The 23,668-nt window shown below is 41.3% G+C and overlaps 1 protein-coding gene across 1 annotated transcript in view; it reads left to right on the forward strand.

Annotated features, from left to right (window-relative positions):
- The window catches only part of PITPNB (phosphatidylinositol transfer protein beta), a 150,026-nt gene extending 140,935 nt beyond the window's left edge, over positions 1 to 9,091 (forward strand). Inside the window, exon 11 of the mRNA XM_082275426.1 lies at positions 8,218 to 9,091. Coding sequence (XP_082131552.1) covers positions 8,218 to 8,268 — 51 coding nt within the window. The 3' untranslated portion in view covers positions 8,269 to 9,091. The remainder of the gene's footprint in view (positions 1 to 8,217) is intronic.
- The last annotated feature ends 14,577 nt before the right edge of the window (positions 9,092 to 23,668 follow it).

A 23,668-nucleotide genomic window follows, 5' to 3' on the forward strand; every position in this document is an offset into this window, starting at 1 on the left:
ACTCTTGCAGTCTAAATGAAGTGGAAAGAAAAGCAAATCCTCTGGTCAACACTTACTAATTTTGCCATATAGAAGAAAAAAGAGTTGTCTATTCCCTGCATCAAACATTTTGTTCCGTTATCCTTATAGCAGTTGTGCTCATTGTTTAACCATTTGGAAGGTTTTTTTTTTTGTGATTAAGCTTCAATGTCTCAGTTTTTTTTTTTTTAGTAGTTTTTCGTTTCATTTCACATTTAGATACGTAAGAAGGGTGCTGTTCGAGGCACATCTGCTGCAGATGCCTAAGAAAGTCTGTTCTTTAGTCTCAGAGGCAGTATTAAGGTGTGTAAGTAGCGGGCTAAAAAAATCAGGTGATGGACCTTTTTCTGCCATACCACTTCAGCCTATGGTGCAGGTTAATTCCTGTTCTGTTTTTCACGAACTGCAACCCCCTGTGGTACCTTTTATCTTTTTTCTGCCTGCATTACTCTACACACTCTTCACATTACTTTTCTATTTGCTTTCTGTAAAGTTGAAGATCCTTGAGGGTGTTTGAAATTTTGGTGTATTTCAATATATAAAATGTACAGATTACATTTCAAAATGTGACCGTCATTAAAGTGGTAATAAACCCAAAACCAAAAATCAAATATATTTCCGCTTACCAATCATTGGCTGTGGTGGCTGCATTGATTTTCTGTAGGTTTTTTCCCCTCTGTTTTCATCTGGTGACCTGGCCACTAATGCCCCTCCTGTATTAGAGTGCCCCCCACTCTGCATGAAGGACAGAGTCACCTTTGGACAACAGTATTGTAAGTCTGAGAGGAGGGGAGTGTTATGTGTACCAGCAGATTTAGATACACTAATGAATTGAAGCCAAACTCCCAGATAACACCTTGTAATCATTTACAGCAAACAGCTTTTTTTCCCTTGTGGGACAAATGTTTTACATAAATAAAAGTTGAACTTTGTAAATTCATGTCAGTGGTAAATGGTTTGTGTCATGTCTGTGACTAGTGCATTCTGCTGGACAGCTTGATCTTTTGAAAAACCGACATACTGGCTGGATCACCAGATGAAAATAGAAGATAGCAAGCCTAAAAAAGAAAACTAATACAGCTATCACATCTAAGAATTGGTAAGCTGCAAAATAATGTTTGCTTTTGGGTATTTTAATTTGTGGACCTTTCATTTGGGTTTAAGGTCCAGTTTATAAGGGTAACTTCACCCAGGTTTGAAAAAAGTAAAAGCAGCTAAAAGTGCAGGAAAAATGCACTAACCAGTGCAGGAAGTCCAACGCTGTCTTCCTGATCAGTCACAGCCGACCCGTTAATGAACATTTACAAGATGCGCTAACTGGAGGAGACTGTCCTGAAGCTATCTAAGATGTGTGACGTGATCCCAGGAGCCCAACATCGTCCTCGGCTAGGTGAGGGATGAAGAATTGAGAACAAATACCTACTGGAAAATGCATTTGCTTCTCAAATGTGTAAATGGGAGAGCCAGGATTATGCAATTTGTAAAGGTCTGCCTTAAATATTGGTCCATCCTCCCGTGCCAAAATGCCACAATGCACAAAAAAATCTGGTGAAAGATGACTTTGCTTAGTTCTTGCACTGGATTGGGAAATCTAACAATTCTTCTGGTGAAATTCAGAAAATGCTGAGTATCTCAAAAAACATGCTCTATCCCCAGTGCAGATGTGACTTCTTATGATATTTGGGAACCTCATCATTGTCAGGATCTTATGGAAGAATGTCGTCCTGCTTCCTAGTGCAGAAGCGATTTATATTTTATGTATGTTTGTAATAATAATTGTGTGTGTGTGTGTGTGTGTGTATATATATATATATATATATATATATATATATATATGTATGTATATATACTGAAGAAAGGACACTTTGCTACAATGTAAAGTAGTGAGTGTACAGCTTGTATAAGTGTAAATTTGCTGTCCCCTCAAAATAACTCATCACACAGCCATTAATGTCTAAACCGCTGACACAAAAGTGAGAACACCCCTAAATGAAAATGTCCAATATGGGCCCAAAGTGTCAAAATTTTGTGTGGCCATCATTATTTTCCAGCACTGCCTTAACCCTCTTTGGTATGGCGTTCACCAGAGCTTTACAGGTTGTCGCTGTCTTTTTCCACTCTTCCATGAGGACATCATGGAGCTTGTGGATGTAAGAGACCTTGCACTCCTCCACCTTCCGTTTGAGGATGCCCCATAGATGCTCAATAGGGTTTAGGTCTGGAGACATGCTTGGCCAGTTCATTACCTTTACCTCCAGCTTTTTTAGCAAGGCAGTGGTCATCTTGGAGGTGTGTTTGGGGTCGTTATCCTGTTGGAATATTGCCCTGCGGCCCAGTTTCCCAAGGGAGGGGAACATACTAGGCTTCAGTTTATCACAGTACATGTTGGCATTTATGGTTCCTTCAATAAACTGTAGCTCCACAGTGCCAGGAGCACTCATGCAGCCCCAAACCATGACACTCCCACCACCATGCTTGACTGTAGGCAAGACACACTAGTCTTTGGTTTCTGTCACACACGCTTGACACCATCTTAACCAAATAAGTTTATCTTGGTCTCATCAGACCACAGGACATGGTTCTAGTGATCCATCTCCTTAGTCTGCTTTTCTTCAGAAAACTGTTTGCCGCCTTTCTTGTGCATCATCTTCAGAAGAGGCTTCCTTCTGGGATGACAGCTGTACAGACCAATTTAATGCAGTGTGCAGCATATGGTCTGATCACTGACAGGCTGACCCCCCACCCCTTCAACCTTTGCAGCATTGCTGGCAGCACCCATACGTCTATTTCCTGAAGACAACCTCTGGATATGATGCTGAGCACATGCACTCAACTCCTTTGGTCAACCATGGCGAGGCCTGTTCTGAGTGGAAACCTGTCCTGTTAAACCGCTGTGTAGTCTTGGCCACTGTGCTGCAGCTCAGTTTCCGGGTCTTGGTAATCTTCTTATAGACTAGGCAATCTTTATGTAGAGCAACAATTTTTTTCAGATCCTCAGAGTACTTTGCCATGAGGTACCATGTTGAACTTCCAGTGACCAGTATGAGAGTGAGAGGGATAACACCAGATTTCACCCACCTGCTCCCCATTCACACCTGAGACCTTGTAACACTAACAAATCACATGACAACGGGGAGGGAAATGGCTAATTGGGCCCAATTTGGACATTTTCACTTAGGGGTGTATTCACTTTTGTTGCCAGCAGTTTAGACGTTAATGGCTGTGTTGAATTATTTTGAAGGGACAGCAAATTTACACTGTTAAACAACCTGTACACTCACTACTTTACATTGTAGCAAAGTGTAATTTCCTCAGTTTTGTCACATGAAAAGATATAAAATATTTACAGAAAATGTGTGTGTGTGTATGTATGTGTATATGTGTATGTATGTGTGTGTATATATATATATATATATATATATATATATATATATATATATATATATATATATATATATATATATACACACACGCACAGTATCTCACAAAAGTGAGTACACCCCTCACATTTTTGTAAATATGTTTTATTATTGTTTGGGATGACATGAAGAGACAGAAGGCTGTGAGGCATCCTACATCCACAGAAGATCTGTGGTTAGTTCTCCAAGATGTTTGGAACAACCTACCTATTGAGTTTATTCAAAAACTGCGTGCAAGTGTACCTAGAAGAATTGATGTTGTTTTTAAGGCAAAGGGTGGTCAGACCAAATATTGATTCAATTTGGATTTCTCTTCTGTTAAGCATTCTTAATTTACAGCATTTTTCACACCTCTCTAAAACTTTTGCACAGCAATGTATATCATTTTTAAATTTTTTGCTTTTCACATAGGGGGGCAGTGTATTACTTTTCCTTGCATGTACACAACTGCTTTGGTATTGGCGGTTTTCCAAATGAATCAAATGATGAAGTTGTTTCTTCATCAAAGGGTTTTCGCCATAGATTTCATATATCTATCAAAATGTAGGGGGACTTTGCTAATTGCCCTTTGTATAGCTAAATCCAAACAGAATAGTCACAATCAAGTGTTTCTATCTGGCTCTCAATCATGTGTTTCAGACTTCTGGGTAGGATCATTAGTTCATAAATTGCAAACATTTAAAAAGGATGACAGTAATCGTTAGTATACAGTAAAAACTTGCTGTGTAATGCTAGAAAATATCAAATGGGATAGAACCCTGGGAACAAACCACACGGAGGAAAAATGGGAGTGCTTCAAAAGCATACTTAACAGAGGGATTGAACAGTGCATTCCAAAGGGAAATAAATTTAAAAGAGCAAAACTAAACCCTGGGTGGCTAAACTCCAACATAAAAATGTATATTAATGCTAAAGGAAAGGCCTTCAAAAAATACAAGACTGAGGGGTCATTGGCAGCATTCAAGCATTACAAAGAGTGTAATAAGAAATGTAAAGACGAAATCAGGGCGGCTAAAACAGAACACGAGAGACATATAGCGGAAGAGAGTAAAAAGAACCCAAAGAAATTCTTTAAGTATATAAACAGTAAGAAAGCGAGGCCAGTACACATTGGCCCCATAAAAGACGATAAGGGAATTTTGGCCACAGAGGACAGGGAAAAGGCGGTAGTGTTAAATAATTTCTTCTCTTCAGTCTTCACAAAAGAATTGGGGGGCTACATTAACCCAGCTTGTAAGGCCAAACTAAACAACACACCTCAGGAAATACCGCCATGGCTAACAGAAGATAGACTTAGAACTAAACTAGAGAAACTTAACATAAATCACCGGGACCGGATGGCTTGCACCCGAGGGTTCTTAAAAAGCTCAGCCAGGTGATTGCCAGACCATTTTTCTTGATCTTTAAGGATAGTTTACAGACGGGTATGGTGCCAGCTGATTGGAAAAAAGCCAACGTGGTACCAATATTTAAAAAGGGGGTGAGATATATCCCGGGTAACTATAGGCCGGTCAGCCTAACATCAGTAGTCTGCAAGATTTTGGAGGGGATGTTAAGGGACCACATACAAGACTTTAGTAATGAAAACGGTATTATTAGTAGTAATCAGCATGGATTCATGAAAAATCGTTCTTGCCAAATCAATCTATTAACCTTCTATGATGAAGTGAGCTGCCACCTAGATAAACTTAAGCCTGTGGATGTAGTGTACCTGGACTTCGCAAAGGCCTTTGATACCGTTCCCCACAAACGCTTACTGTTCAAACTAAGGAAGGTAGGTATGGACCATAAGGTGAGTACCTGGATAGAGAACTGGCTCCAGGGGAGGTTGCAAAGGGTGGTGATTAATGGGGAGTACTCAGATTGGGCGGGTGTGGAAAATGGGGTCCCCCAGGGTTCTGTCCTGGGGCCAATCCTGTTTAATTTATTCATAAATGATCTAGAGGAGGGGATATCGAGTAAAATCTCAGTATTTGCGGATGATACTAAACTAAGCAGGCCAATATCTTCTTGGCAGGATGTGGAAACCTTACAAGCGGACCTGAACAAAATTATGGGGTGGGCAACTACATGGCAGATGAGGTTTAATGTTGAAAAATGTAAAGTAATGCACTTGGGTGCCAGAAACCAGAAAGCAAGCTACTCACTAGGGGGGGGGGGAACCTCTGGGTGAGTCTAGGATGGAAAAGGACCTGGGGGTACTGGTAGACAACAGGCTTGACAGTGGCATGCAATGCCAAGCCGCTGCAAGCAAAGCCAACAGAATACTAGGATGTGTAAAAAAGGGGATTCACTCCAAAAATAAAGAGATTATTCTCCCTCTCTACAAGACTCTGGTCCGGCCACATCTGGAGTATGCTGTCCAGTTCTGGGCACCGGTCCTCAGGAAGGATGTGCTGGAACTGGGGAAAGTCCAGAGAAGGGCAACAAAAATAATTAGGGGAATGGAGGACATCCGCTATGAGGAAAGACTACAAGCACTGAACCTATTCTCTCTGGAGAAGAGACGCTTGAGGGGGGATATGATATCAATGTACAAATACTGTACTGGCAACCCTAGCATACGGTAAAACCTATTCAGAGAAAGGGAATACAATAAGACAGGTGGCCACTCACTAAAACTAGTGGAAAGGCGATTTAACCTTAAAATTGCAGGGGGTTCTTCACTGTGAGAGCGGTAAGGATGTGGAATTCTCTTCCGCAAACAGTCGTATCAGCAGGGAGCATTGATAGTTTCAAAAAACTATTAGATGGGCACCTTAAAGACCACAACATAGAGGGGTATACAATGTACGGTTAACAGCAAACACGCACACACATCATAGGTTGAACTGGATGGACTGATGTCTTTTTTTAACCTCACTAACTATGGAACTATGTAATGCCTGCATCAGACAAAATAATTGCTTTTGAAACTTTTCAACAGTTTTTAACCAAAGAGGGCTTTTGTGCTGTTTGTGCTTGAACCACAGTGGTTACATAATTTTGCACTAAGGCCCAATTCACACTTGGGTGACACTTTTTTTTTATAGCATGTTTTTGGAGTGGCAACTTTCATGTACATGGGTCTCCCTTTGCTCCAAAAGCACGCTAAAAAAAGCTCATGCACCAAATTTTGCCCGTGAGCCAAGCGCTCTTTGTGTTGTGCATTTTTGTGTATGGAAAACACAGGACTGCTACCCATCTTTGGGTGCCATTAAGAAATAATGCGTGTTGCACATTTTAGCATGCTTTTCACGCTCATGCAGAAACGGGTTTTTCTGCCCACGTTTCCACGTCGCACAAGTGTGAACGAGACCCAAGTTGCTGCATGTAACAGCTTTCTTTTTTTAGATTCTAACTTTTCAGGTAAACGGCAGACTACGTTGTATTTGACAAGTAATGTTATGCCATTTTTGCTAAAGTCAAACATGGAGCTGAAGTTGCTGTCTAGCTGTCAAGGCTTCCTATATCAAGCAGTAGTTAAAGCAACTTTTTTTTTTTGCATTGTTTGCAGGGGTCATGTATTTTTAATGCATCATTTAGGCTAACACTAGTGTAGTGCTATTTTGATCTGATTTTCAGTGCGAGTTTGTAGTGCATCTGCAGTTTTAAAGTGATTGTAAAGGCTCGGTTTTTTTATTTTTATTTTTTATTTTATATAAATAACATACGTTATACTTACCTGCTCTGTGCATTTGGTTTTTCACAGTAGCCCGGATCATCCTCTTCTCAGGTCCCTCTTTTGTGATCCTGTCCCCTCCCTCCTGTTGAGTGCCCCCACAGCAAGCGGCTTGCCATGGGGGCACCCAAGCCGAGTTACAGCTCCCTGTGTCCATTCAGGCACGGAGCCCCGACCCTGCCCTATCTCTGTCCTGATTGGCTGGCTGACTTTGACAGCAGCGGGAACCAGTCGCAAGACGCTGCTTTCTCAGCCAATGAAGAGGGGAGTCCCAGGTAGCTGAGAAACTCCTGCAACATCGCTGTATAAAGATGGGCTCAGGTAAGTATTAGTGTGGCTGAAGGGGGCTGCTGCACACAGAAGGTTTTTTATCTTAATGCATAGAATACATTAAGATAAAAAAAAAAAAAAAAACCTTTTGCCTTTACATTCCCCTTAAGTTTTCAATGTGTTTTACTACTGAGACTCATCCCTGCTGTCAGCCAGCAAGGATAAGTCATTAGTTGTTGCTGCTATGTGAGGGGGCCCCTCTTCGAGTCAGGTAAGGATTTTAAGGAGTACCCCACACCAAAAAAGCTAAAACAAAAAAAAAAAAAAATTCTTGATATTCCTACCAGGTCCTTCAGTCTAGTTCCACACATCAAGGAAAAAAAAAAAAAAAAAAAGGTATGTCCTCAACATGGGGGGCTCACAGCAGAGAGGAGTCCCTGGTTGTTAAAACATCAGCAGGTGCTCGCTCCTAACAAACAAAAACTGCATCAAAAAATACATGTAGATGCGATTTTTATGTTTTTCTATTGAAGTCTCTGAACCACAAAATCTCACTGCGTTGTACCAAAGTAGCACAAGACCCTTCCCCCAAAGGTCAGAGTTGATGTGAACGGGCAACTTGGTAAGTCATGTTTCCATTGTTATGCGATTCAGTGTGACCCAAGTTAGGTCTTAAGTTAGGTCTAAAAAGCAACTTTACTTAATGCATACTAGTTATCACGATTCATTTCCTTACTAATCCTTTTTCCAATTTTTTTTCATTTTTTTAATCTCATCCCCATTACATTAACTGACTTATTTTATGGAGCTTGTTTTCATTAACCCTCCCTTTTTTTTCCCTGTACACAGCTACGCAACCAAGGTCAAGTAAGAGGAACAAGTGCTGCCCACGATGATTGAAGATGGACCCGACCAAACCGCATGCAGATTTATTTTTTCCTTTATACCTGTGTTTATATATCTATAAGTTTGTAGCTATATAAACATGTTCTGAACATTAACTTATGTATACTGTACCTGACATGAGCAAAAACAAAATGTAAAGGTGAATGTGTACTGTACATAAAGTTTACAAACCTTTCTGAATGTCACTAAAATTGTAAAATTGTGGGCTCCTGACACCAGATAATATTTTTGTACTATATGTTTTGCTTTTAATATTATGTTTTAGCGTCATAAAAAAAAAAAAAGACAATGTTCAATGGTTGTTTTACTATTTAAACATTTTTCCACTTAGTGGAATTTAGTGGAAGGGGTAAGGTGAGTGTATTTCCTGACTATCAATCACTGCTGTCACCTTCTGGTTCCCCTTGATCCACTTATTTGATGCCTCATTCAAAGCACTTCCAGGTCCCATCATCCTACGCCTCCCATTCTCAGGCTTTGGCACTTAATAGAAAGTCTCCAACACCTAGGCAAAGGGATTTGCAGGACTTTGGAAGCCAGATGTGAAGACCAGTGGATTGGTGGGTAAGGGCACACTGGTGATTGGCACTGACACAGTACTCTCGCCTCACACCTTGCACTCATGTTCATTCAGAGGACATAATGCTGCTGCTATGAATGTCATGTAGGGCTTCTTTTGTCCTGTACGGAGTATATATAATATTTGTACCTACACTGATGGTGACAGTGTTTTCTAGAAACTGGGATGCCATTTTGAGTGCTGACTCATTATCCATCAAAATGCAGCCTGTTCACATCCATGAACTTCTCTGATGTACCTCATGACCAAACACTTGGTTGTTTCTGGGAATTGCTAAACTGTGGATAATCTGGTTTCAGCATACAAAATGACTGTCTCTTGTTACTAGGGCAGGGGAGTTATTTCATCAATAATTGTTTTAAATGTCCACGTAGGCCTTGCAATGACATGTAAGGTTTCTTTTTATTGTTTAGTCCCTTTTGATAGCACCATAATTGTGTCCAAATGTCTTAGCAGATGTCCATATATCTGATGAATGTTTGAATCCAAAGCTATCCTTAGATTATAACTAAGGTCCTCTCCTCGCTATCAAATTATGTTTTATGGCTAGCCCAAATGTACTTCAGGCTGTCCTGTAGGTAGGTAAATCTCTTGATTTCCATAAAAAAGTATGCCGTATGCAGCACAGGGTTTGCTTGTGATCTCCTCAACCAATGTTCTCTTTTAGCATCCTTTCTGGAACGAAGGGAGCGAAAGAGAAAAAGCTGTAGACAAGCCCAAAGGATGTATGCTGCTTTGTGTATGGATGAGGCTGTGTGCACACTAGTATTTTTGCCCTATCTCTTTTCCATTTCAGTTTTGGAAATTAAAGGATCGGTTCACCTTAGTAACATGTTACACCTATATGTAGGATGTAACCTGTTAATAAATCACTTGTTGCCACCTTGGCCCGCTCCCCCATTGTGACAGTAGACAAGGGGATCTTCTCCCCGCTGTCACTAATTAAAAGCAGCACGGCCGTGTGGGCCTAAATGAATGAACTACAACTACCATCTGCCATTGGGGCTGACGGCTTGTAGTTTTCTATGAACTATGAGGGTGCTAGTGAGTGCTCTAGTAGTTATTTGATCTTCCTGCAATTTAATAACTGCCTTCCCGTATCAAAGGTATGAGCAGACAACTCTTGACAGTCTGCAGGTGCCTGAACTTTGCAAAAACGAAAAATAAAATCACAAATGCACATTTTTTTTGCAGGTCTTATGAGCCTGTATAGCATTACACCCATGATCAGCAGTTTGTGGTTGTAATGCTTTACAGGCTTAGAAGACCTGCAAAAAAGAAAATGTGCATTTGTTTTTTTAAAGTGAACTTAGCCTTTAAGCAGACACCTAAAGCAGATTATCGCATAGAAAAAATAATTGCTCTGTGTAATATGTGAAATTCCTGGGCAGAGAAGGGATTGAAGAACTAGGACATAAACTACTCTGTGCTTTGTCTCTGCCGGTTGTTTCTGTACACAATAGCTGCGATTGTGAATAACTTGACGTTTTGTCGATTTGTGTTGCTCTGCTTTACATCTCTCTCATTTCCAAACATTGCCTGAACATGGAGGTAAAAATGCTTGTAAGCCGACAACCTTCCCCCCCCTTCTGTCTCTGGTAGGAAAGCTTTGTGAACAATGGAATGACGTTGCTCATTTCAGATGTTGCAGTTTGGAAACTATGCAAACTGTTAATTTTCTGCATTATTTATGCTTTAGAGATTTCTGATCTTTTATGTAAAAAAAATAAAAAATGCACATAAATTGAAAAACGTATATATATATATTAAAAAAAAAAAAAAAAAGCATTATATATAGTGTGTAACAAATCCAGGAGTGAATGGATGATAGCATAATGTAATGTTCAGTGTTAGATACTGCATACATGTCATCAGAATGGGGTTTTTTGTTTCTTTTTTAATGGAGCATGTTAAATGCCTAATATTTGTTATGCTTATTAAAATTGAATCGAAGGGAAAATATTTTAGGAATGATGGTAAAACTTTTGTACAAGTCCTAAAGATAGAAGTAGTAGAGATAGAAACCTTAAAAAAAAAAAAAAATCATCTGATCTGAAAACACACCTGCCTTTCTTTATCCTCTCTTTCTGTGTATATTGAAACTGACATTTGGTCTGGCCATATTTTGTAGTTCCCCCTACATCCTGAAGATCTGTTGTATTCCTCAGGTCTTTTCCTGTGCTAATCTAAAATGTAAACAATGCTGGATTAATTACAAGGTATCCCTCTCCAATTTTAGTAATATTTGGACCCAAAATGGCTAAATTTATAGAAATGTTCTATAAACAATAATATGGTTGAAAGCTGAATTTAAAGGATAGGTTCACCTTTCCGAACATGTTACATGTTCCACCCGTGTTTAAAGTGTAAAATGTAACTTGTTCCCAATACTGCAGCTGATACCACCCCCCCCCCCCCCATCCCCATCCCCCTGTGACAGAGAAGTTCCTGATACCAGCACTTTTTGGAAGGAGAACAGCCATGTGGGGCTCCGTCCACACGGCCTTGTCATTTACAGAGTTCTGAACTACTACAAGTACCGACCATCCTTTGTGGCTGTCAGAATGTAGTTCTCAGTGAATGAGTGTGTTGAGCATTGTTGTGGCTCATGGAGTCTTCCTGTCAGTGTGAGACTGCCTGCTTGTATGATGTACAATAGGCAGACAGCTTACACTCAGTCTGCAGGAGACCTGCATGGCACCAGTGATCTGCTGGTTGCTGGTGCAATGCTTTCCAGGCTTCTTAAAAAAAAAAAAAATATGCACTTTTTTGTTTTTTATTACCTGCAAAAAAATTTGCAATTATGTTGTTTTTTTTTTTGTTTTTTTTTTTGAAAGGTGAACTTATCCTTTAAAGAGGAAGTAAAGTCCCCCCAAAAAAACAAGAAAAAAAAGCCCTGTAAAGAGAGAGGCATAATGAGCTAGTATGCATCGCATACTAGCTCATTATGTAGTACTTACCTTAAAACGAAGCCCCCGCCGCGCCGCCACCTCAGCGACAGGACGGCGACATGTCCGCCGTCCTGCTTCTGGGTTCGCGTCCTCCGGCCATCTGATTGGCCGGAGGCGCGATTACATCACTCCCGCGCGGGAGCCGCCGTTCACGGCACTGAGCTCTGAAGGAACGGCACGGGTGGCCGTTCCTTCAGAGCGCCTGCGCCGATGACGTCATCGGCAGTATGCACTCTAAATATCTCCTAAACGTTGCAAGTTTGGGAGATATTTATAGTACCTATAGGTAAGCCTTAATATAGGCTTACCTATAGGTAAAAGTTTGTGAGGTGGGTTTACAACCTCTTTAACAAGTAAACTATTAGGTTTCCAATTCCATTCCATTTGAAGCAAAAGGGAAAGTTCTGTCTGTGGATTGCAAGAAACTAAAATTGGAGGCCAGTAATGGTCTGCCATTCACCTTGTAAATTCTCAAATAGGCCTAAAGCTGGATACACACTATACAACTTTTGTTCGATTTCCTTTAGATTTACCTTCAACTATCTAGTGCAAGGGCCTGCCTGACTGCATACAAATTGAAAGCGTTTAGGTTTGACCTCATATTATATGGTTTTGGTAAATCTAAAGGAAAAAATCTAAAGAAAATTGTATAGTGTGTATCCAGTTTTAGTAGTTTTTATTGCACCTGGAGTAAATGGGGTAGAAATAATCCTTTCCTGTATTACTATGTAGAAGGATCAGAAGCACTAGTCTTTCATTTTGCCTGGTACACCCTTAAACCCTTTACTACAAGAACGTGTTCTACAGTCTGATTGCAACATATCTGCAGTTGCCATGGTGAATGTCAATCAGGACATCTCTATGCTTGCTTCACTATGCATCTGTGTTTGGAAATGCAAATCTCACACAAACACAGTTTGCACTACCTTCTGCATTTCAAGACACAATGTTATAAAGTAAAACAAGCAGGAGAGGTTGCAGCTCCGTGTGAAGTCACCACTGCTTACTGCACCTATGTTGGAAGGATAATGCTATAAATATGCAAGGTTTCCCTAAATTAGGCAGAGGGTTGATTTATTAAAGCTGGAGAGTGCGCAATGTGGTGCAGCTCTGCATAGAAGCCAGCCAGCTTCTAAGATTTTTTTTTGTGAAAGCTTAGTTGAACAAGCTGAAGTTAGAAACTGGCTACCATGCACAGCTACACCAGATTTTTTACTCTCTAGTTTTAGTAAATCAGCCCCTAAGTGTACACTGCAGCCTTCAGCTGGCCTGTGCCACTTTATTTTCATCTCTGCTTAGAACTGTATGCAGTGCAGTCATAGTATAGATGGGTTCCTGGCCTCGATATTGTGACCGGGAGACCCGTGTTCCCACCTGGGTGGCTGTCACAGGTAACAAAAAGGAAGTCAGGTGAATGTATTCTATTGTCTCGAGCCTGTTTCTACTCTCCTTAAAAAGTTTAATAAATCCTATTCGATCCCTGAGTGTAGCTACATTTGACACCAGTTGCTCAAATCAACAAGGCACACTTAATAATGCTCATGTTCACTTGGCCTGTCTTATCCCGTAAGGCTGTTTAAGGAATATAGATCATTCTTGAGGTATGTCATATGATCCAGACTTTTTTTTTTTTTTTTTTGTGTGTGTTTAGGATGAGATTAAGAGAGTCAGACCTAAAATGTTGCAAAGATTTAATCTGTCAAGGTTATAAAATTCAGGGGAACTGCTACTGAATGTAAAATAGCTAGATTTGCAAACTGATGTATGTACATCAATAAATGTAAGTAACCAATAAATTTGATCACCAAAAATGATTTTGTTTGAGTTCTCTTTTTTTTTTTTTTTTTGTACCAATAAGGTTCAGTGTGTAAACCATTCCTGTTTTGGAGATTTAGAGAGTTATCACTCGTGCTTTAAAGTTAGAAGCATGGGTTCTTATCCGGGGAGGACATCACAGAATCCCGCTCCTGCAAGATCTGTAACCCACTGTTGCCACCAGACACAGCCTACAACAGATCACTACTGACCCGCTGCTGGTACCATGTGATTGCTGTGGCAAATCACAGTAGATCACATATTATACACAATGAAAGGCTTTGATACATACCTTTCATTGTGTACTATTGTGATGAGCTCTGTGATTGTACAATGTGATCACTGTGACCAGACAGTGTCAAACATGGCCCATCTGTACCATAGGATTAGCTGTGGCTAATCACAATAGTAAACCCTAAATAGTTTTCATTCAGAAAAAAATGGTTGCTTATAAGTGTAAATTTGTGTAAGCAAAACAAAAAAGAGTGCTGATCGCCTCACTTAAAAATGCCCCTCAAATGCCTATGCAAATGATACAATGTAGTAATTCTCCTGCGCTCTGGTGGTAAGTGACAAAGGATAAAAAATCTTAGATGGTCTTTGTAGGCATCACTTATGGTCTTGCCGCCCCCTCAGGACCAAGGGTATCCAAAAAACACAAAGACAGCAATAACAGAGGGGCGCACCAACCTAGTGCATTACCACTAAAAAGGTTTATTAAAATCCAAAAGCAACATACATTATACTCCCAAACAAATGATGATGGCACACATGTAAACCCAAATCGTCTCCAAAGTGGCCAAGGCACTCCTGTGGTACTGGATGACATGCTGGTGTCTGCACAAATCTGGTTTGGCTGATGCATTTCGAGGAAGGACCCTCTTCCTCAGAGCCAAAAAGTGCTACTGAACCACCATCTGCATTAGCAAGGTACTAAATAGTCTTTATGGATGCTCTATCTCTCTCTCTATATATATATATATATATATATATATATATATATATATATATATATATATATATAAAAATAGTTTGTATGCATGCACATATTGTCAATTGGCATCCCTAGTGATTGTGCGATTCTGGAATTGCTGTTCCAGATCGCACACAACCCTGGTCTACCTGTGGATTGCTGTTTTTTGACAGTGTTGTTTTTTTTTTCTTTTTTGTTTTCTTATGTTTTTCTTTTAAACAATATGTTTTTTTAATGGGAGACGATTGGTTTCTATTCTCAAACTTCAATATTGTTCTAATTGTTTTTGCCAGTGCTACTGCCACAATTTGCTATTGGTGTAGGCTGAGGTTGGTTTGCATTTATTGGTGCACATTATTGTGCTGTAATGTTTTGGGAACCATAGATATCCTACAGCTATAATCCATCCCTGCCACTCACACTACTGACCTTTGCTCCCTGTGAGGTGGGACAGTATGTGAGCGGGCGTAGCAAACCGACTATTTAATACCTTGCTAATGCAGATGGTGGTTCAGTAGCACTTTTTGGCTCTGAGGAAGAGGGTCCTCCCTCGAAATGTGTCAGAACCCAGATTTGTGCGGACACAAGCACGTCATCCAGCACCGCAGGAGTGCCTTGGCCAGTTTGGAGATGATTTGTCCCATTGTGTTTACATGTGTTCATCATTTATTTGTGAGTATAATGTATGTTGCTTTAGGATTTTAACAAACCTTTTTAGTGGTGATGCACTAGGTCAGTGTGCCCCTCTCTTGTTGTCTTTCAAATTATACAATGGACAGCACACATTATCAAAACATGAAGCGTTAACGTTGCTAAAATTGAAGCCTCATGTCAAGTCAGGAGGCATTTGAAGCCTTTCAACGTCTCCCATTCAAGTCTATAAGAACGTTTTTAACTCTTCATTAACTAGTTCCCATCCGCGCTACAGCCTATATACGGCTGCAGCGCGGACTCGAATTTTCGGGAGGCCGTTTTTAAACGGCCTCCCAGTGACACGCCCCCCGCGCGCTCCCGCGAGCGCGCAGCGGGGAGAATCTGTGTCGGCCGTGTCCCTTGGACACGGCCGATCACAGATCGTGGTGAATGGCCAATCACAGCGGCCATTCACCACGTGATCGGATCATCCAATGAGAGATGATCTCATATGTAAACATATGAGATCATCTCTCATCGCCGGCGCTCCTTCCTCACACGGAGCCTGCAGTGTGAGGAAGGAGGGAGAGCTGCACAGCGCCAGGGACAAAGAGACATGTAATCAGGGCACTGATCACCAGTGCCCTGATTACTAAAAGGTAAAAAACATACACAGTGCCCCCCCATCAGTGCCCATGGTGCCCGCCATCAGTGTCCCCCATCAATGCCCACAATCAGTGCCCATAGTGCTGCCAGTCAGTGCCCATCCGTGCCTGCTCATCTAGGCACTGATAAGCACTGACTGGCAGCACTATGGGCACTGATGGTGCTGCCCATCAGTGCTCATCAGTGCTGCCCATCAGTGCTCATCAGTGCCACCCGTCAGTGTCCATCAGTGCCATCCGCCAGTGCCCATCAGTGCCGCCTCTCAGTGCCCATCAGTGCCGCCCGCCAGTGCCGCCTCTCAGTGCCCAGCAGTGCCACCTCAGTGCCCAGCAGTGCCACCTCTCAGTGCCCAGCAGTGCCGCCTATCAGTGCTCATCAGTGCCGCCTATCAGTGCCACCTATCAGTGCTGCCTATCAGTGCCACCTATCAATGCCGCCTATCAATGCTCATCATTGCGGCATATTAGTACCTCCTCATCAGTGCCCATAAGTGCCACCTCATCAGTGCCCATAAGTGCCACCTCATCAGTGCCCATAAGTGCCACCTCATCAGTGCCCATCAGTGCAGCCTATCAGTGCCCATCAGTGCCGCCTCATCAGCGCCCTTCAGTGAAGGAGAAAAATTTATTTTCAAAATTTACTCACAGAAAATAAGAAAAACTTTTTTTTTTTTTCAAAATTTTCTGACTTTATTCTTTTTTTTTGTAAAAAATAAAAAACTCAGAGATGATTAAATACCACCAAAAGAAAGCTCTATTTGTGTGAAAAAAATGATAAAAATTTCAAATGGGTACAGTGTAGCATGACCGCGCAATTGTCAGTCAAAGTGTGACAGCGCTGAAAGCTGAAAATTGGCCTGGATGGGAAGGGTGTTTAAGTGCACAGTAGGCAAGTGGTTAATGCTTGTAAAAAATGCAAGTCTGATGCCCATACTAAAGCTCACAGACACCAGTTTAATGCCCATACTAAAGTTTACTGACACCAGTCTACCGCCCATACTAAAGCTCACTGATGCCAGACTAATGCTATAGGACAGTGATGGTGAACCTTTTTGAGCCCGAGTGCCCAAACTGCAACGGAAAACCAACTTTTTTATTTCAAAGTGCTAACACTTCAATTAAACCTGAATATCGAGGTTTTTAGTTAGAAAAAAAAATGTACATTTTTTGTTTTGTAATGCTAGTATGCATGTGAAAGACACCTTTGCTCTCTGCATACATTAACAGATATTAGGAGGGGTTAGAGGTGGAGATGATGGTATTTGCATATTGGTACTAGAAGTATCCACATTAAAAATCTCAAGGTTCCTGACATTCCGCAATGTAAAAATGGAAGTGTACATTAATTCCATCATAATGTGCAAAAGCAATGTCATTTTATTTTTTTAATAAACAAAAGCCACAGCTTTTTGACCAAGTAATCACAGACCACACAAGGCTCAGTGTCCACCCCCAAATGTAAAAAAATGTAGTGCATGGTCACAGTCACAGAAAACCAAAGGGGTTAATCTGGATTCTTAGCACATAGCCAGGATGAAGGTACCCACACAGGAGTCCACACAGAAAGGAGTTTAAGGGAAGGCTCAGTGTCCACCCCCCAAATTAAACAAACATGTAGTGACCTTTCTGTACAGCCACCCTGGCCATGTGCTAAGGATCCAGATTAACCCCTTTGGTTTTCTGTGACTGTGACCATGCACCACATTGTTTTACATTTGAGCCTTGTGTGGTCTGTGATTAGAGACTGGGCCAAAAAAGCTGGAGGATCCTTGGCACACACAGGAGGCCAGACAAAGGGGAAGGAGTAGGTGGTACAGATTTGCATGGCTTCGGTCACCAGGGAGTGAGGGGAGCGTTCTTTTCATTGTGATATTAATTATTTTGCATTCACTTTTTTACTGTGCATAGATAGAACATTGGATCAGTTTCCCTCCACCTTACACATCTACTGCAGTCATTAATTATACATTTTTTGGGCAGTGCATATACCTCCACATTCCCATCAAGCAGCTTTAACCCTCCGGAGGGACCAGGGACACATTATACATAACGATTACACATTATGTTCACAAAAGCTCACCTGGCATCAGTGTCTGCTTGTGTCTTCCAACCGCTCAGCAGCTCTTTCCCGCCGCACTTCACTACTGGCCTCAGAGCTGCGCAGGAGCCGCCTCTTCTTCTTCATGCCTGCCCCGGACACCTCACCCCCTGCCCCCACCACGGACACGTCACTCCCTGCCCTAGACTTGTGGGAGATGTAGTTAGATGGGGAGTGCAGCTTGTATGGATGGATGCCTGGTCGGTCAGTCTTCCTCCTGCGTGCCGACAGAGCTCTGTGTGCCAGCTGTGGCACGCGTGCCATAGGTTCGCCATCACTGCTATAGGAGCATTAGTTATGCGTTAGAAATTAACACTTAGGGCTTGTTCACACTTGACTACATTTCCAAAGGCTTGTTCACACTTGACTAAACTTCCAAAGCTTAACAAATGCTCCTAAAGAGTTAGCATGGGCGTATGTTAACGCCCGCAACTGCCTGCCAGAGCATTTCTGAAGCATTACCATAGACTTGAATGGGAGGCGTTGAAAGGCTTCAAACGCCTCCTGACTCGACTTGAGGATTCAATTTTGACGCAACGCTAATACTTCATGTTTTGGTAGTGTGATGTGTGATTGTAGCCTTTGCATAGGTGTTTGGGCGTAGTTAATACCTCTCAAATGCCTGCTTTTAATGCCAGTGTGAACTTGGCCTTAGGGTGTTGAAAACACATCTCAATGAGCAAGTTGGTTGTCACTTTAAACCTCTTTTCCACCAGTGCTGTTTATAAACTGGTACTAATGGTGTCCTAACAACCAGTTTGTTCGGCAGGAGATGGGCTTTTAGGTGGTAGTGACCTGGTTGGCCATAAAGCCACTCAATCACTTCCACAGCTATCCAAATGTACCACTTCCTCCTTGCCTGACCCACCTGCAGACCACAGACTGTTATTGTAGGTGGAATAGGAGACCAGCGAAGGTCCATTTGCTGATCTTCCCTCTGAATGAAGTCATAAAGTGATTTGTATTATTTCACTTCTGGGTATGGTTGTCACTTTCCCTGGCTGCTGTAGCCACTAAAAAGTTTAGAGCACAATCTTTGCTCCATTAGCATGAGTGGAAGGCAGGGGAGACACCAGGGGCTCTACTAGACCAGCCTTTTTCAACCAGGGTGCCTTGAGGTTTCTTTAGAGGTGCCTTGGCAAAATGCCTAATAATTACCCAACGATTGTATGCAAGCTGGCATGTTGATAAAGGCTCGGAGGAATAAGCAGAATCCAAACAGGGAAGACCGCTCTAGGTGAGGCTGGAATCAGGTGCCGGTCGGATCCGCAATCCAGTATAGCTTCATACCACAAAAGAAATGACCGCACTTCCGATGAGTTTCAAAAAGGAGTGTCTTTATTCCACATCAATCGGCAAATACAGATACACACTGTGAGTGCAGGACAATCGGTGGACGCGTTTCACGACTGGATGTGTCGCTTATTCATCACCAAGTGATGAATAAGCGACACATCCAGTCGTGAAACGCGTCCACCGATTGACCTGCACTCAGTGTGTATCTGTATTTGCCGATTGATGTGGAATAAAGACACTCCTTTTTGAAACTCATCGGAAGTGCGGTCATTTCTTTTGTGGTATGAATGTTGATAAAGGCTGCCTTTTAGCTACACTAAGTCACAGGTTTTCATTGTGCACCATTACAACCTTCTAGCTGCTGGTGTCCTAACAACCAATGGCATCATCAGTTGATAAGGAGGATGTCAGTGGCCTGCATAGCATCCTTGTTTGACACTCCCCCTGCCTCTCTCCTTCAGCGTTGGGGTCACATTACCCAAGTTATGGTGAAAAACTGAGGGAGAAGGGAAACATTGAAATACTCTTCAGAACCAGTTTGCAAAAGTATATTTGCTTTGGAAGAATAAATCCCCTCTAACATTGGGTGTCCTTCTTGGACTTGCGGATGTTGCTGCATTATGTAAAGCTATCAGAATGGGGTGCCTTGAGACTGTCCATAATTTTTAAAGGGTGCCTTGACTGTAAAAAGGTTGAGAAACACTGATCTATGTGATAGCAATAGAGTTGTTTGTGTAAAAAAAAAAAAAAAAAGTAACCCTAACTCACAGGTACATGCACATCAGGGCGTAAAAAAAATAAAAGTAAGCAATGGGTGCACCTGCATACAAAAACGTTGATTGTGCTACAAATGTTACACCAGGGCTCGACAATCCCCGGGCGCCAGGTCGCATTTGCGACTAGAATTAGCGACCTGGCGCCTGGGGGTGCCCTGCAGAAGGTGTCCTGTCATTTTTGCCCGGACTTCCGCGCACGGAGTGCACGGACTTCCGGGCCGTCCGAAAATTGAGGCCCCGGCTTTTCGGCCTACTTGAGATGACAGGCTTCCAATGGGGAACTGGCGCCCTCTTGTGGAGGCCGGGAGTAATGACTGTTGTAATGACTGTTTCCACTGCCTTTTTGTTCTCAATTCATTACCATCTCCCTGTCCAGTTAGTTACCTTTGACAGTGAGTGTGGTTATTATTATTTAATTTATTTTTTAAATGTAAAAAAAAAAAAAATATATATTTTTTTCTTTTTTTTTTAATTATTAAAAAAATAAAAAAAAATTCTTTTTTTTCCAATTATTAAAAAAAAAAAAAAATATATATATATATATATATATATATATATATATATATATATATATATATATCCTTTTTTTTTTCCTCATCGCCATGCCACAGCCAAAGGCCCCTTTCACACGGGCTGTCTGATCAGGTCCGCCTGTCAGTTTTTCAGGCAGACCTGATCGGACCCTTGATTCTCCTCTATGGAGCAGTAATCTGCCGCCATCTGATCCTGTCCACCAAAAGCAGACGGATGGTGGTTCTATTTTCTATCCATCCCGTGGATCGGATCAGATGGCATCGGATGGAAAGAGACAGACAGTCTGTTTTCACCCAATTGTGCTATAGAGGAGAGTGGGGTTCTAGTCGTATTTATGTGTAAATTTAGTATCCGTTTTATTAAATAAAGCTTGGTTGTTAGTTTAAAAAAAAAAAAAACTGGCTCCTAACTTTTTTTAGCTGGCTCCTAGATTTCAGGAAAATTTGTCAAGCCCTGTGTTACACATTGAGTGAGAATAATAATTCTATGGCCATCATTCACAATTAATTCTAAAGTGATCCTATGCAAAGGCTTAAAAGTGATGCTTATGGGCAATTTAGAGGACCATAGTTTGTTGCCATTTCACAGATGTATGTCATTTTAAGGCTTGATATATTAGGTATCTACTTTCTACTCGTTTTTTGTATTTTACCAACAAATTGGCTAATATGTGGTTTTTTGTTCACTAAAATTAGAGTGGTTGTAAACCTGTCATGAAATCTGAATAAAGCACATATATCAGTAGTGTTTACTTGTCTATCTCCAAAGCTCTAAAGCCTAGTACACACCCTGAGTTTTTCTTTGTTCAACCCAGTGAGTTGAACGGAAAAAAAAAAGACTGCTCCATCCGGAGTTGCTGTACTAACAATCCACTGTTAGTACAGTGATCTCCCCCTCTGAGCTGTTGTGTCCCCCACCAGAACACTCTGGTCAGCTGATCGGGAGCAGGTCAGGTGCTGGTTTTCCAGCGTGTACATCCGTACGGCTGGCTTCTGTCGGACCAGCTGCCATACACACTGAACGTCGGCTGGTTTTTATTGAACTGACTGATGTCGCCAGACACTCGGCCTGTGTGTACTAGGCTTAAAGTGTAACTCCACTTTTTTTTTTTTTTGGAGAAAAAAAGCATTCCTCTTTGGGTGATCTATGTATATTGCAAGGATTATAACAACCTTTGCCCTTGCAGATTCCAACCTTTTGTTATTCTGAAGAAATCCCTGTTTTTTCCTCTGTGTTGAGTGGGTCTGTTGGAAGTGGTTTCATAATTATCTGTCAGCTGTGCAGCTGCAGAGCACTAATGAGGAAAGTTGCTGGGCCTGCATCCCTTTAGACATGTTCCTTTTGGGAGTATCTCATCAAAAATGACATTTTTGATGCAGAGGATACCTGAAATCGGACTTGTATCTTAGGCAGACTTCTGGGAAAATCGGTGAGCCAATCAGACAAGCAGGAAATGTTTCTGGAGCGTGTTCAGTATACATTCTGTGTACAGAACAACTCCAGGTAGCCATATTGAGCTGCAGATTGAAAAGCAAAGGTATTTTTTTAATAACATTTAATTATACGTAATAGGACTTGTGTCCTGATTGTATACGATATATTATTGTTTCTTTATTTCTATTTTTTTTCCCCACCAAAATGGAGTTACCCTTTAAGTGTCCTTTCTCTCTGGTTCTTCATTCCACTGTTATCAGAATGAGTCACTTCTAAGACGTTTTCCCGACAAGTTTATCTACTCTAAAAACATCTCTATATTCCTTGGTTCCTATGCAGTGTCTGAAAGGAGGGTGTCATTTTCCTCCAATCAGCTCTCATACACTGCACCTGCAACTCTCCGCCCCACCTCCCTGCTGCTTACAGATGAAGGATTTTATCACAATTCTACCCTTTTGAAGGGAAGACTGCAAATAAACAAGTAAAACTTATGTAAGGATTTTTCAAATCTGTGTGTCACCTGATGCCAGTCACTTCCCTGGGTATTTGAGAGGGTTTACAAACATTTTAGCTTTCTTGTATCTTTTACTGGAAATATGTATTTGGGATTAGCCCTCATTAAATGTGTGCTTACAGCATGTAACAAAAATTGCAACTACCGCTATTTTATTCTCCAGGGTGTTTGTTTCCAACAAGCATTTACTGTTTGGTGTGGTCATTCAATCTTCAGGCCCAAAATGTGCATTTTATTGTCTGAAAAAAGTGGAAAAAAAGGGCTCTTGTAGGTAAAGGATTAAACAAGTGAATGACAATGCTGAAGCTACTTGAAAGCCTGTTGAAGCTTATTAGAAACTTGTTGAAAGCCTGCTAGCAGCTTGTTCAGTGCCAATCAGCTTCCATTGGGATCCAAACTGGCGCTAAAATGTGCTTTATGGGCCCAAAAACTTTAGCTTCGCAATTGAATTTTAAAAGCTTGCTGTACATAGTTATATACAAACTGAAATCTGGGTGTTCAAGACCAACAAAAAAACTCTATGCTAAAAGAAATCACTAGGCTGCCATGATGCAATTTCCAAAAAATGTTTTATGGCGGTCATTCTGATCCAGTGGCCTCAAAATGTGTTAATCTGAACAAGTAAAAAACTAGCATTTTCAGGTATACAGTGGGGAGAACAAGTATTTGATACACTGCTGATTTTGCAGGTTTTCCTAACTTACAAAGCATGTAGAGGTCTGTAATTTTTAATCATAGGTACTCTTCAACTGTGAGAGATGGAATCTAAAACAAAAATCCAGAAAATCATTGTATGATTTTTAAATAATAAATTTCCTTTTTTTGGCATGACATAAGTATTTGATCACCTACCAACCAGTAAGCATTCCGGCTCTCACAGACTCCACTCATTACCTGTATTAACTGCACCTGTTTAAACTCATTACCTGTATAAAAGACACCTGTCCACACACTCAATCAAACAGACCCCCAACCTCTCCACAATGGCCAAGACCAGAAAGTTGTGTAAGGACATCGGGGATAAAATTGTAGAACTGCACAAGGCTGGGGTGGGCTACAGGACAATAAGCAAGCAGCTTGATGAGAAGGCAACAACTGTTGGCGCAATTATTAGAAGATAGGAGT

The sequence above is a fragment of the Pelophylax lessonae genome (assembly GCF_965119305.1).
Source record: "Pelophylax lessonae genome assembly, chromosome: 1".
Lineage (NCBI taxonomy): Eukaryota > Metazoa > Chordata > Amphibia > Anura > Ranidae > Pelophylax > Pelophylax lessonae.